Source organism: Phocoena sinus, chromosome 7, assembly GCF_008692025.1.
Source record: "Phocoena sinus isolate mPhoSin1 chromosome 7, mPhoSin1.pri, whole genome shotgun sequence".
NCBI classification, from domain to species: domain Eukaryota; kingdom Metazoa; phylum Chordata; class Mammalia; order Artiodactyla; family Phocoenidae; genus Phocoena; species Phocoena sinus.
The window spans coordinates 74228346-74243738 of NC_045769.1; the positions used below are offsets into that span (position 1 = coordinate 74228346).

The 15393-nt window shown below is 37.8% G+C and overlaps 1 protein-coding gene across 7 annotated transcripts in view; it reads left to right on the forward strand.

Annotated features, from left to right (window-relative positions):
- CCDC148 (coiled-coil domain containing 148) overlaps positions 1-15393 on the forward strand; it is a 265676-nt gene that overhangs the window by 206111 nt on the left and 44172 nt on the right. For all 7 annotated transcript variants that reach the window (XM_032638642.1, XM_032638644.1, XM_032638643.1 and 4 more), the window contains one exon: positions 8309-8427. In XM_032638642.1, coding sequence (XP_032494533.1) covers positions 8309-8427 — 119 coding nt within the window. The remainder of the gene's footprint in view (positions 1-8308; positions 8428-15393) is intronic.

The window sequence follows — 15393 nt, forward strand, 5'->3', positions numbered from 1 at the left end:
GGATTTAACCTAATTTTGAGTGTGCCATCTGTTTCCTATTAGGAATCATTAAAATAGAAAATTAGTAAGAGAATAAGAGACAAAAAACTAAGAGGATGGGAATATAGTTATGTCAGCAAACCAAGACTAAAAAGGGATGCTGTAATTGAACATGTTTAAAGTTAAAAGGAAGCATTTAGCTCTTATTTGCTAATAATAGACAACATCTAGCACATCAGGAGCTGGCAGGGGGAGGGAGGCAAACCACCCAGAAGAAAGCATTTTCAATAGAAGTTATACTGAGTGTAAATCAAGCCTTATATGATATTGTGTTAACCTTTATAAGGCCTATGGCATAAAATTAAATCATAGCTCAGTGAAACTTTTCTACAGAAAGTGAAAGTAATGCATGCAAGGTGATAAAAAGTGAAAATGTTATATACAAGGATATACAGTATTTTTGTCATTTAATTTGATATGGGAATAGAGTTTAAAAACTTCCAGAATGAATAACAGTCATGTCCCTTGGATATTCCTTCTAAATTTTGATTTTTTTTGGCCAGACTTTTAAAACATCCTTTTGTATTTATAAAGTCTTTTATGTCCATTGTAAATAGTTTGGAAAATACAATCAAGCACACAAAATACAATAAATATCACCTGAAATCCTAAACCACTAGCAAAAGATTAATAACAATGTTCATATATTTTTTTTCTATATACACAAAGATTTTAATTTAACTAGATGATACTGCATATATTATTTTTAACCTGATTTTTTTCATCTATCAATATATCTTGCATATTTTCCTCTGTATTCCTACCACATAATTTTTGGTGTTTGCATAATGTTTCATTATGTGAATAATTGCATTTAACCAATTTCTTATTTGGTGGTGTTACAATATTTCCAATTTTTTTACCCTTTTAAGGCTGTAATGAACATACCTGTATATAAATCTTTGCATAGGTGCCTGCATATTAATTCTTAAACTTTATTTCTTAATTCTGAAGGCTTTTGCTAGTTAACTTCCCTATTTATTCTTCAGAAAGAGTATGACAATTTATCCTCTTACTCTAGGTAGATGTGCTTGTTTATCAGATTAGAGATTGGTGGCAAAAAGTTTCAAGTTTAGGACAATGAAAATAAGTAGCTGAAATACAAATAGTCTGAATTGTGGACTGAAAGGAGATCCATTAAATTCAAATAACCAGGCAGGATGGTGGAAAAACTGACTTTCTGTTTTTAAAAACCAAAGAACTAGCTTTGATTTCTTACCCGTGTAGAGAGTTTTCCCATCTTTGCATAAAGAATGCCCTGCAAAATAATTATTTTGGAGCCAAATTTTTTGCTCAGAAGCTTCAGCACATCCTGGATTGAAGCCCACAGAGATCTCTATACCACAAAGTATAGAAAAGATAACATTGGCTGAAAGGTTCTGAGGATGGAAGTGACCAAGTGTCCACCTTCAGCCCAAAAAACCTTGAATCTGGCTTCCATGGGCAATTTGACTTAGAGATGTACCACGCCCTTGTGCTCTTTTGGGATTAAATATACCTCTATACCCCACATGACTAAATGAATTGGTTCACTGATGTCTGTGGTCTGACATTATTTTCTGTCTGGATACTTTATTAATAGTTTTGGATTTATATGAATTGATATAAGAAAAGTACTGTGTGCAGTGTTGCCTTTCCATATTCTTTTCCACTGGAGTAGTTTATCTTGTACCTCTCATCTGCAAGGTGCAATATACTGGATACAAATAAATATTACAGTATAAGGCATGTTCCTTACCTTTTGGAAGTTCACACAAGTGTGTGAAAATTTACTTGGCAAAATACAAATGATTGTCAAATAGATCGCATAGAAGTAAGAGCCAGACTTCGGTTGGTGGTGACTTTATGTGATACAGGCTCATCTACATGAAACACGTGGGAAAAATTTAAAGTAAAAGAATGACTCTTTTTAATGAAGAGGCCCTGCTGTGTTTTCATGTGGAGCAACAACACTTTTTCTGTGGGTACATATTCCGGGCCAAAGTAGAAAAGGTGTGAGATGCGAGGAATTAGCTAAGTAAATGAGAATCTAGAGAATGGAATAAAAATCACTCTGCCTCAGTGGTTTATGAGGAAGGCAACTGGATATTCTGTACTTCATATTTCATGTATTTTGTATATCTGGTTAAGAATTATGACATCCTGCTGAATTAGAGCCTTTGGAGCCTTTGGAATAATGACCTAGGAGCAAGGTACAGAAGATTGCTTGAAATCAGGGACCAAACTGTCTTCCTACTCTAATGCTTTAGTCCTAACTTTCTGGTTTCTATGTGTAAACAATAAATTCTTCTTCCATGCAATTATAATTTTTGGACTGAAGGAATGAAAATAATTGAATGGTTATGTAATATTAGTCCAAGTTTTTTAAAATTAAACTCTGATATGCTCTTAATACCATAAATGTCATGTTTACTAATGGAGTTTTTAACTGGAGACAAATTGTTTGGAAGATTACAAAAGTAAGGTGGGATATAAAAATGATCTTAAACCCTCTGAAAAGATAGCACAGCATTACTTTGGCTCATAAATCTATATAGAGAATAGTTTCTTCAGTTTGTTTACACTTTTATTGGCTTAACTCTACCAAAATGAACAAAATATGGGACTATGAAAGAGAACTATCCAGTACAAATCAGAGATAACAAGCGGAGTTGGGGGATAATGAGGGCCTATTTTGGTTTTCAGAAAAGTAAGCTTTTTCTAGAAACCTTATCTGCAAGTCTAGAGGAGACAAGCTTTAAATTCACCTCTTACCCCGTGTGCTAACTTTCTGGTTCCTCTATCGTTGGAAAGTTATAAGGATCACTCAAAAAATCTAAACAGTAGTGTGTTTAAAATCTGTGTCTCAACAAATGTTCCAAAAGGCTAGTTAAATACTCTTAACCTTAACTTTAGTTTGAACCTTGCAAAGCCAATGTTTTATAACACACACTTCCTGCTCTTATTAATTGATGGAAAGTAATGGAACTGTCCTTAGGGAAATGTTTAGTTTTACCATCCTGCAAATAAAACTGCTGGCCTGGTTCCCATCCATAACTTTGTTATTCTCGGACCAGAGACCAGAAAGTGCTCCCACTCACCTAATGATGATCACTTAAGCCCTTCTATGTGTTATTTACAATACAACATACTAGGGGTACAAAGATGAATAATGCAGATCAATATGGAAAGTATTATGCTAAGGATACATAAATAGTGCCTTAGAAGGTACACCTAGTTATGTCTGGAGGAGAGGGGAAAGGAGGAAGGCTGAGAAAGCAAAGCTACAATTGAGTCTTAAATGATGGACAGGAGGGATTTAGCAGGTAACAAGGCAGGGAAGAGCATGCCAGGCATGTAGTAAATGTCCAAATATATCAGTAACAATCCAGTGTTAGACCCTCCTGAAAAAGAATCAAGGAATACAAGGCAGAACAAAGAAGGGAGGGTAATAAATCTTAATTAAGGATCACTGGTGTGCCAAGGATTGAGCGAACATTTTCTTTTTTCAAAATATTTTTGCTATTATTATTATTTTTAATGAAAAGATGAAATTGGAGCTAGGAGCTCTCTCTCTCTTTCTCTTTTTTTTTTTTTTTTTAACTATTTATTTATTTGGCTGCATCGGGTCTTAGTTGCGGCACATGGGATCTTTTGTTGTGGCATGCAGGATCTTTTGATGTGGTGCACAGGCTCTTCACTGTGGCATGTGGGCTCTCTAGTTCTGGTGCGAGGGCTTAGTTGCCCTGCAGCATGTGGGATCTTAGTTCCCCGACCAAGGATCAAACCCGCGTCCGCTGCATTGGAAGGCGGATTTTATTTATTTATTTATTATTTTTTAATATTAGGGTTTTTTTTTAACATCTTTATTGGAGTATAATTGCTTTACAATGGTGTGTTAGTTTCTACTGTATAACAAAGTGAATCAGCTGTACATATACATATATCCCCATATCCCCTCCCTCTTGCATCTCCCTCCCACCCTCCCTACCCTACCCCTCTAGGTGGACACAAAGCACCGAGCTGATCTCCCTGTGCTATGCGGCTACTTCCCACTAGCTATCTGTGTTACATTTGGTAGTGTATATATGTCCATACCACTCTCTCACTGGAAGGTGGATTCATAACCACTGGACCACCAGGGAAGTCCTACTAACATTTTCCCTAGAGGATTCAGAGGAAGATTCAAGGAGATGGCATTTGTTCTGGTCTTAATGGTAGAATAAAATTAACAGGTGGAGGAGGAAAATGAAGTTATGCTGGTTGAGAAAACTGCAAAAGGCAGATAAACATGAAAGTGCATGATCACCTTTTCTCTTCTATTTACGTTCACACTCTATAGATCTTTTCCAGTCTTGTAGCATCAAATAGCATTTGTAGCATTTTAAGTAGATATCTCCTTAATTTAGACCAGCCCTGAATTCTCCATTGAGCCACCCATCTGTACCTCCAGATGTTTATTTGAAATCTCTACTTAAATGTCTTACAGTCACATCAATTGTTTAATGTTTAATACTGAGCCTCCTGACTTTCTTTTCCAAACCTGTTATTCCTTCAATTTCCCATCTCAGTTATTGGTACCATCATCCAACCAGTTGCTCTAGCAAAAACCTAGGAATTATCCTGGATTCCTTTTAGCTTCAACAGCCATGTCTAATCCTTAAATGAACACTCTGACTCCACTCAAAAGCACATCTCAGATCTGAATAATTAATTTCCTAGATCCCAGTGATCATTTTTGCCATATTCTCTTTGGTCTCTGTTTCTCCTTTGCTCCTCTACTATCCATTCTTCACTCAATATAGCCCAAGCTATATTTTAAAAATCTAAGTCACATTATATCACTCTTTGCTTTAAACTCTTCAATATCTTTTTTTGTTTTGTTTCTAGAACTAAATCTTTGCCTAATCATCTAGCCCCCATCCAGCTTCCCAAACTTACCTCCAGTCTTAACTCACACTACCTGCTCCAGCTGTGCTGTTTTCTTCCTAATTCTGAACATGTGCAAGGTCGTTCCCACTCAATACTGTTGCACCTAAAGCTCTCATTTCCTGCAGTGATCTCCCTCATCTCTTTCCATGGTTTTCTCACTCTCATCTTTCAAATTTTAATCCAAATGTCATTTAAAAATATGCCTTCTAATGGTTCTACACAGATTTTTCTACATCATCACCATACTTATTTCCTTCTTAGAATTGAACATGTAATATTCTTTTCATTCATTTACTTGTTTATTTTCTCTCTTTCCGAAACTCCCAGCTCCATGAGGCAAAGGCCTAATTTTTCTTTAAGCACCATATCCCAAGTACATAGCACAGTATCTGGCTTAAAGCAGATGCTCAATAAGTATTTTTTGAATGAATGAATGCCAAAGTCAGTAGTTTCTTAAGACTGTAAATAAGGGTTTGTAGAATCAGAGACATTACATAAAATAAGGATTGAATTTGCTTTGATCATTGGGAAGTCACTGGCAAGAGTAGTGAATTGGGGTGGAGGCAGAGGTAGGAATGTCATGGGTGAGGACCAAAATAAGAGATGTGAAATTGGAGAAGAATAGGTATCATTGACTGAAAGGGAACAATGAAGGGTGTGGTGCTACAGTCTTGGGGGTCTAAAGAAAGTCCTTTAAAATTTTTGTTAATGGGTGAGATTTGTGTAGATTTTCATGTGAGGAGAAGGGAGCAGCAAAGACCAAGAGGTTGAAGTTACAGGGGAAAGAAGGGTAGGTGATGGAGTAAGGTTATGGAGTTGGAATTGGGGAATAGGTTCTGGAGCCCAGGTGAGGGTTGCCTTGGAAAGAAGGAAGGACAGCACTTCCTCTGAGGAGCAGGACATCAAGGAAGGAATCTTTTAGGGTCTGTGTTTCCTCTGATAAAACCGAAGAAATAGAGGCAGGTGTGGAGTTTAATATAGTGAATGGGTTTTGAAATACCACCATGAGCAATCGAGGGGCACTGGCCAGGAATTCATAAAAGGAATGCTGATTGTCAATAAAGATTCAGCTGAAATCATCAATTTGGTACAGTTGCTGTTGGAAGTCCCAGGATAATAAATCACAGTTTCTGCAGTGTAGTGGGAGAGAGGAGCAAGGATACTAATTAGCAAAGCCTTGTGGTGAGGGCTGTACTAGAGGAATAAAATTATATGACCTGAACACAAAAGATGATGGGGAAGGGCTCGTAGGTTCTGGTCATAAGATCGATGGCTATAATTGAAGCTTTTGGAATTGGAGCTGTTCTCCATGGTGGTAGAATCCTGGAGGAGGAGGTAGCTCACTGGAATAGAGGAAGTCATAGGACTCTGAGTTGGCAGGTCAGAGGGGCTTCAGACTGCAGTTGCGTAGGAAGGTAGAAGGAGTTGTTCTGGACAACAAGTCCTATGTGTCTGTGACTCACATATCTGAATTCTCAATGAATATTTGAGAATGACCTGGAAGTCCACACATGCCAGTGATAAGGACATGTAGAGGGTGATATAGCCAGATATTGTAAACATCAAAGGAAGAAGGCATTGTACATGAGAGGGACAGCATCAGTGTCTCAAAGTAGCCATTAACAAGGAAGAAAATGCCCGAATCATTCCCCAGCCTCTACCAGAGTCAAGGATGGAAATAATTGGTCCTGAGATGCCAAGAAGCCTCAGGTGTGATATACTTCTAGGGCCTGCACAGGACACTGCACCAGATGGTGTCAGTGATCTGAGGACACCAGAAACCTGGGGTTGGTATGCTTGTTGTCAAGGGACTGTCAGCAGAAGGACCACTGACTTCCCTCCAAGGTCAGTGCTGGGAGTAAGCAACATTATTGGTCTGTCAGAACCCAGAGAAAAATGCCCTTTAATCCAATATCTGTTCTTTTGAAGTATCTTCTTTTTCCCTCTGATTATGAAAGAAATATATATTCATTGCCCAAAATAAGGTAACACAGAAAAATGCAAAGAATAAAGATCGCTTATAAACCCAGAGGGAGATAATATAATGGTTGTTAACATTTCCATATCTGGCACTTAGAATGCGTTGGCATTTGTCAGTTAGGACTCTGAAATATCAGTCAGTGTTTCCTTTTTCTCCCTTTCCTACCCTTTCTTTCACTTTCCATCTTGGTGTGCTACCTTTCTAGCTTCATCTCTGTTCTCCCTAGATTCCGATCTCCATCATCTCTGGAGTAGAATCACTTTACCTTGGAGCCATCAGTAACTCATTAAGCATTGAATGGATGTCACTGGTGTGACTGCTCGTGTTGCAAGCCCTGCCACAGAGTTGCTATGGCTGTGACCATGGTACTGGGATGCCTCTTTTGGTTCTCCCAGGTGTCAGAGCCCATGCTGCTGGGCAAGTCTGGAAACCACTTGGCTTTTCATATTCATTTCTCAAAAGAGAAAATGCCACCTTGGGGATGAGGCTAACCCATACTCTACCAAAGCCCCTCTGCTGGTAGTCACTCACTGCCATTCACCATTAAGGTACTGTTTTTTACCAGCAAGAAACCACTCTCTTGACCCAGACACAACATGGCAGGCCAGAGCAGTTGAATGGTCCTCTGTCAATTAAACATAAACTTCAACTGCCCCATCACTAAGGCAATAATTTTTTTAGCCCCCTAAAAATAGCTTATGTGTGCTTCAGGTTTTCTCATTCTGCCTCCATTCCCAGAAAAAGGAAGTAAAACATGCCTAGTGAGGAACAATGCTTTCACCTTTTTGAGCCTGATAAATCTGTCCTTTATGTTACCACATGAGTCAGAGCTACTATTTATCACAACCCTGCGAATTTTTTCTTTTCCTCCTTCCTCCCACCTATCTCCTGCCACTTCCCCAGAAGCATAAAACTTTCAACATCCTGCTGTCCATTAGCATAAATAAACTCGTGCTTTTAAAGTAAAAATAGGTTTAATGCTATATTTGTTAAAGACTACATTACCATAAGAGGATAAAAATATTCTTGAGTAACAGGTAGATCATATACTTTAGAGACAATAACATGCTTTTATTGTGGTTCCCTGAAAGCCGATTATTTTAGCCATAGATGAAAACCTTAGGTCTCAGCACAAGTTACATTTCCACTTCAGAAACTGTTAAAACATGCAGCTTCTCAGGACATGTATTTTTGTGTTTTAACTTATTTTTTCTGTTGCCAATACACTGTAGGCAGATCTAAGAGATAAAAAAGATGAAGGGTCATTTAAACTCAATATTTGCTATATGAAACAATGGATAATGTTGTTATAACTTTGTTTCTTGTTTTTAACATACCTGTTGTTAATTTAAATTTTATGTGATATTTATGCAATAGATAAGAAAATACTGGGCTAAAAGAGAGCAGAAATGGCAAGAAATGGAAATGAGAGATCTTCAGCGTCTGGAAGAACTGAAGAAATTAATGGCTGAACAGTCAGTAAAAGACAGAGAAAGGTAAAAGAAAAAATTTTAATTGTGTGGTAATGGAATTCTGTAATGTGTTAGGTGAATGGAGTCTTCCGTAATGTGTTAGGATAAATAATATCAGAGGGAGCATTTTTCTATACTTAATGTGTCCTTACAATATTTATATTCATAAATGAATAAAATGATACTTATAATGTATTTTAAACTCTCATATTCATACATGAATCTCTAGTTTTCCATTTTGTTCCTCAGAGAGCTTCCTAGTTAAAATCCTCACAGAGGATTTCATAGTATTTGATTGCCCACTGTGTGTGTGAAATAATGCTGGCTGCTGCTGTGACTTAATATTTTTACCCAGAAGGAGGAAACCATTATTCAGATAAAAAGTCATTTACTACGACTGAGGCTGAGGAAGACAGTACGCAATTATTCTGTGCTCTGTGGTATTCATTCTAGTATACTTAAGATGTACCCAGCGGTATAGGAAAAACCTGAATTCTCTAGAATAACGCAATTTTAGAGCTGGAAAGGACATTTGAGATCAACTAATCCAGTTTCCTCATTTTATGAATGAGTGCACTGAAAAATTAAAATTATTTTTCTCAAGGTTACTACATCAGTCAGGGTCAGTGAGGAGACAGAGACACCATGGTAATTAAGATAGGGAAAGTTAAAGATAAAGAATTATTAATTCTAACCAAAAAAAATCTCTGTTATATAAAGGGATAAAGAACTTTAAAGAATGCTGCAGGGCTGAAGGGAGGGTTCTCATGGAAGGAACAAATTTGGAGGTGGGGCCTCCCTCTCTGTGGTTGGGATTCAGACCTCAATGTAGAAGGTGTGGTGGTGGCCCACCACATGGTGGAGAGGTTCTTGGATGGGCTCATCCAGAACTTGTTCCTAGTCACGGGGCAAGCAGGCAACACCCTACCTGCTTGCAGGAGACCAAAGCTGGAAGTCAAGCATTGCGATGGGAACCTCAGTGGGAACCTGACCATGGGAGTACCTCTGAAATTTGATGGGAAACTGGCCACAGGGTGCAACTGAACTCCACAACACCACTGGGTGTCCGCCACACATGCTGCTGGTAGCCACGAAGCAGGAACAAGAAGGAGTAAACACTGGAACTAGGAAGGAAAGCCCCTGCCTTCTTCAGCATCCCTCCTGTACCCTTTTCTGACATGGCTAAGCATTGTACCAGCTGCAGAGAAGAAATAGTTACAGGGTCCAAGTCTATTTTCATAGAGCAGACAATGAAGGGAGATTTGGAGCTGAGAGACAATAAAGTGGTAACTGGCATAGTTATCTAGTTTAGCTAGCTCCTGAGTAGATTTTCACAAAAGATAAATTAAAAATAGATCTTACATTTCATAACATAAATCACAAGTTTTCTTTACAGTTCGTCAGTGTAAAAAAAAATTGCACGGAACTCTTTATACTTTCTGCTCAATTTCACTGTGAACCTAAAACTGCTCTAAAAAATGAAGTCTACTAAACTAATAAAAATTGCATTTTAGACTTATCATAACTTAGGATGACATAACTATTTTACACAACAAGGTTCACTTATATCTAGGAAGCTTCCTTTGTGACCCATGTGACCAAGCTTGCAGAGTGAATCTGTGGTTCCACACAGATGCCATGCAGTTCCCAACAACTTTCTGGATAAAATTCACATGATTTTCCAGGTATCTCAGGATTTATAATTGAGTTTAATCTATTATGAAGAAAGCCAATAATATAGCAAACCTAGGGCTCAAGGCTAAGAGATGAAACAACCAGTGAGAAATCAGTTAAACAAGCACAAACCAAGATATAGGAGGATACCAGAAGGCAGGCCAGGCCATGGGTCAGACAGGAACAAGCAGCTAAATACTAAAGGCAAGGCAAATGTGGGGGTCAAAAGGCTGGTTGGATAGTCTGAAACTACACTGGGGAAACAAAAGAGAGCCACAGGAATTAAAGGGGTAGGTAAAAAGGAACAGATGTGAAGTCCCAGCATCTAGGAGACATGCTTCTAGTAAAATCTGCCCTCATAGCCAGGAAGTTTCTTTGATTACAGAGCCATTTCAGTTGTGTGTTTCTTGTCCCAATAATTATCAAGCTGACTCAGCCTCTACGAGGCTCTGTTTTGTCCTTTGTAAAATTGAAGTGGATAACTTTTGAGGGCTAAGTGAGCTATCAACTTTTAAGGGTTTATGATCTGTGTATTCAACTCATATGAAATGTTGTAGATTCAGATAATTATGAATCCAACGCTTGCATGCCAGTGGGAAATCAGTGAGGAAGGCCATTAAAATATCCAGATAATATATCAGAAAAGAATTCTCAGAAAATTTTGGATGATATTGTAGATGAAAGGACAGTCCTCATTTTGTGATTTAGAGAGATGGAATTTAACATGCAAAAATGCTGATAGCTTTTGCTTCTGACAAGAACCAGAAGTTGTGTTTGTTTGTAACCATTCTGATGCTAAGAAATGTGGTTGATTGGTTAAAACGTATTTTTTCTACTACTGAAATACAATTCACAAATCTCATGTGTGATATTTTAGTTGTAGGCACATTTTTCTCATGTCAGAATAAGAAGGCTTGAAGCAATTTCCAGATCTGTTAAAAACACACATACACATAGCCTTGAGGGTTTGAAAAGTTCTGTTGTTTATTTCCTTTTTCTATTTTCTAATTCTAAGATTAAGTGTCTTGAAAACAATACTTATAAATTAGCACATACATCAGGTTGAATCATAAGGAAATTCCATTTTTGTGGGTCAACAAATGGTTAAATATTGGCAATCTTATGAAGTTCAACATAGTAAAGAGATATAGCAATTCCTTTTATTTATTAATTAGATTTCCCATCTCAATCTATTACAAGCTATCTTTTACCCTCATCACTTTTTTTTAGGTTAATTAATTAATTTATTTATTTATTTATTTTTGGCTGTGTTGGGCCTTCATTGCTGTGTGCAGGCTTTCTCTAGTTGCGGCGAGCGGGGGCTACTCTTCATTGCAGTGCATGGGCTTCTCATTGCGGTGGCTTCTCTTGTTGTGGAGCATGGGCTCTAGGCACGCGGGCTTCAGTAGTTGTGGCATGTGGGCTCAGTAGTTGTGGCTCATGAGCCCTAGACCGCAGGCTCAGTGGTTGTGGTGCACGGGCTTAGTTGCTCCGCGGCATGTGGGATCTTCCTGGACCAGGGCTTGAACCCATGTCCCCTGCATTGGGAGGCAGATTCTTAACCACTGCGCCACCAAGGAAGTCCCAACCCTCATCACTTTTTAAAAATTGTTTTTGCCAAAATTTCCACTAGCCTCCTAATGCCCTATTTTCCTTTCTCAACATGCCAAAGAGGTTGAGGCGGAAGACTCTAGAATCAGGTTGTGAACATTAGAATCCTGGCTCTATCCTTTATAGCTGTGTAACCTTTGGGTAAGTTATTTCACTTTTCTGTGCTTCAGTTTCTTCATCTGTAAAATGAAGACATAAATAGTATCTACGTCATAGGATTGTTACAAGGAGTAAGTGAGATGCTAAATAGAACACACAGCAGGAACATAGTGAATATTCATTAAATATAATGATTACTATCAATTGACTTTTTAAAACATGAGACACCATCTAACATAATTTGTTTTCAAAATATTTAAGTATTTAAGATACTTTAAATAAAATGTGTAAGAATGAGGACACTCATAAAAAATAAAATGTTGGGAATTCCCTGGTGGCCAAGGGGCTAGGACTTGGCACTTTCACTGCTGTGGCCCAGGTCCAATCCCTGGTCAGGGAACTAAGATCTCTCAAGCCACGCAGCATAGCCAAATAAATAAAAATAAAATGTTAAGGTTAAGGAAACAGTGCCCCTTGACCACTAGCCTCATGCAATCTGTCCTCTAGAAGTTCTCTCTGTTGTCAGTTGTTTAATACATATACATACAAACTATCTACATACACCTACATAAAAAACGAGTTTAAGAACAACAACAAAGACCCAATACATTTTACAATATAATACTGTTGTATTCGCTCCAGTTGCCATAACAAAATACCATAGGCTGGTGGTTTAAACAACAGAGATTTATTTTCTCACAGTTCTGGTGGCTAGAAGCCCCAAGATCAAGGTACCAGTATGGTCTGTTTCTGGTAAGAACTCTCTTCCTAGCTTGTAGACAGCTGCCTTCTTACTTTATCCCTAGAAGGTGGGAAGAGAGACAGCAAGCACTCTGGTGTCTCTTCTTACAGAGCACTAATCCCATCATGAGGGCCCCACCCCCATTACCTCATCTAAACCTAATTATTTCCCAAAGGACTCATCTCCAAATACCATTACATCAGGGTTTAGGACTTCAACATATGAATTTTGGAGGAACACAATCAGTTTATAGCAACCATTTGTGTAAAAACAAAAAACCAAACAAAAAACCGATTTATGTATGTACAAATTACCTGTTTATTATTAAGTACTATTTATTGTTTGCTGCTAGCATATAAGGCTTTTGTGCCAATTAGAAAAGGTGCCCCTTTCCTGGGGAAAAGTACATAGATCCCCTACAGGGAGCAGACAGATTAGGAAAAAGACAAGACGCCCCTTCTGAACCATGGAACACAGCTTGACAAGCAGAGGCAAAGCTGGACATCATATCCCCTTTTTACTCCTGGTTGAGTATCACTTTCTGCAAAGCACAAACTTCAGAATGGGTATCCCTGCAAACAGACCTACCTGATTCTTTAAAAATATTACATATTATCCATGTTTCTTCTAAAGTTTAGCCATCTGGGATTTCTTTTCATAAAAAATTGGAGCAAAATGTCTGACTTTCATATTTTGGTCTAAACTGATAGGTATCACGACACCAATTATTTAATGATTCATCCTTCTGCACTGATTTGAAATGCCACCCTTTATTATATATTACACTTCTAACTGTGCTTTTATATTCATATGGGCTCTTGATTAGATTAAATAAAAACTGATCTATATTTATATTTCTACATCAGTACCATGCCGTTTTATTTATTCTGTTTTGCTATCTGATAGTACAAGGGTTCACTCATTGTTCTTTTCAAAAATATATTAGTTATTATATCAAATTTCAATGCAAAAAATCAACAGATTTTGAAATTTTGTTAGGGAGAGCTGACATATATGCCACATTTAATCTCCAGTCTAGGATCATCCTTCCAGAGTAGCTCTCCAGTTCAAATCTTCTCTTAGGTTCTTTAGAAGATTTCATAGTTCCCCCTCCCCCCCTCTGGTGAAGGCCTGGAAATTATTTTGGAATAAGTAGAAATGAGTGACCAAGGAGCCGATTATAAATTTTCTTTAGTCGCTATGTGAGAAAAGTGTCTGAACTAAGAAGTGGCAGTGGGAATGCAGAGGTGACAGATGCTTATAAAGTATTTAGATCAGGTAAAATATGGTGATTCATTTCACTAGGGATGGTGTTTGAGGGAAGACAGAGGAAGAAACATGATTCTGAATATTATTGAGCTTTTTCTGTCCTCTTGGGTTGAAAGCTTTTAGTTATTTTGTTTTTGATCTCTTTTATTTTCTAATATATTCAATTGGCTATAGGTTTTTATTATCTGTATATCTTTGGCCACTTTCTACAAGGCTTGAAATACGTCTTTATTATTTAATTTCTAAATAGTTTACGTTTCACTTTTGATGTCCTAACAATAAATTGGTAGATATTGGGGTGCTTGCCAAAGACAAGGTTGATGGTAGGTTTCAGTTTCTTCTACTTTTCTATTTTTTGTCTTTTCATAAAAATGTGCAAAAATTCATCATGATTTATGGGAAGCTACCAACACTGCTACTTTTAACATAATAAAAAACTCTTTATTGAAGAATAACGCATATATCACAAATTCCCCTCTTTTAAGTGTACAATTAAGTGATTTACACTTAGATAAAGTACATTTATATAATTGTACGACCATCACAATAGTCCAGTTTTAAATCATTTACCTCACCCCCAAAAGATTTTCATACCTATTTGCATTAAGTCCCAATCCCACTCCCAGCCCCAAATGACCACTGATCTATTTCTTACTCAGTAGATTTGCCTTTTCTAGACATTTTATATAAATGTAATGCATCTGAGTTCTTTCCCTTAGCATAATGTTTTTGAGGCTCATCCATATGGTAGCGTGTATCATTCGTTCTTCTCCTTTTTACTGATGAATAATATTCCACTTCAGCATTACTTTTTTTTTTTTTTTTTTTTTTTTTTTTTGCCATATGTGGACCTCTCACTGTTGTGGCCTTTCCCATTGCAGAGCACAGGCTCCGGACGCACAGGCTCAGCGGCCATGGCTCATGGGCCCAGCCGCTCCGCAGCATGTGGGATCCTCCTGGACCGGGGCACGAACCTGTGTCCCCTGCATCGGCAGGCAGACTCTCAACCACTGCGCCACCAGGGAAGCCCCAGCATTACTTTTTAAGTCTGTTTTGCCAAGGCAATATAGCTTCCTTTCTTGTTGGTAAAAGATTAATATTAATGTATGCAGAATGGTTAAAAAAGGAAGTTTTAAAATTTATGTAAAGTATGATTTTTATAAAAGACGTTAATTTGTACAAAGGTCAAATATTCACTCACATTATCCCAAATGCATGAAGAATAGTAACTGATTTCAACTTTTTTATGAGTCCCCTTCCTGTAGGGTAGTGAAGAAAAATGGAAACTTTTAAAAGTATCTCAGGCTCTTTCATTTCTAAATGGTCTCATTTCAGATTATCTCTGTCTCTTTGGGGGGTAAGGTAGAAACTCTGCTGGAGGTCAGACAACCTCCCCCAGTAGAAGGGTGGGATGGCTAGTCAGCCTGCAGGTTCTGATGCCCCTCAGGGTCCTCATTACCCTCCACAATTTCACCTCATCCCTCCACCTCCCCAGGGTACAAGGCAGTGCTATCCAATAAAAATATTATGTGAATCACATATGTAATTTAAAATTTTCTGTTATCTACATTTAAAGATGTAAAAAGTAGCATGTG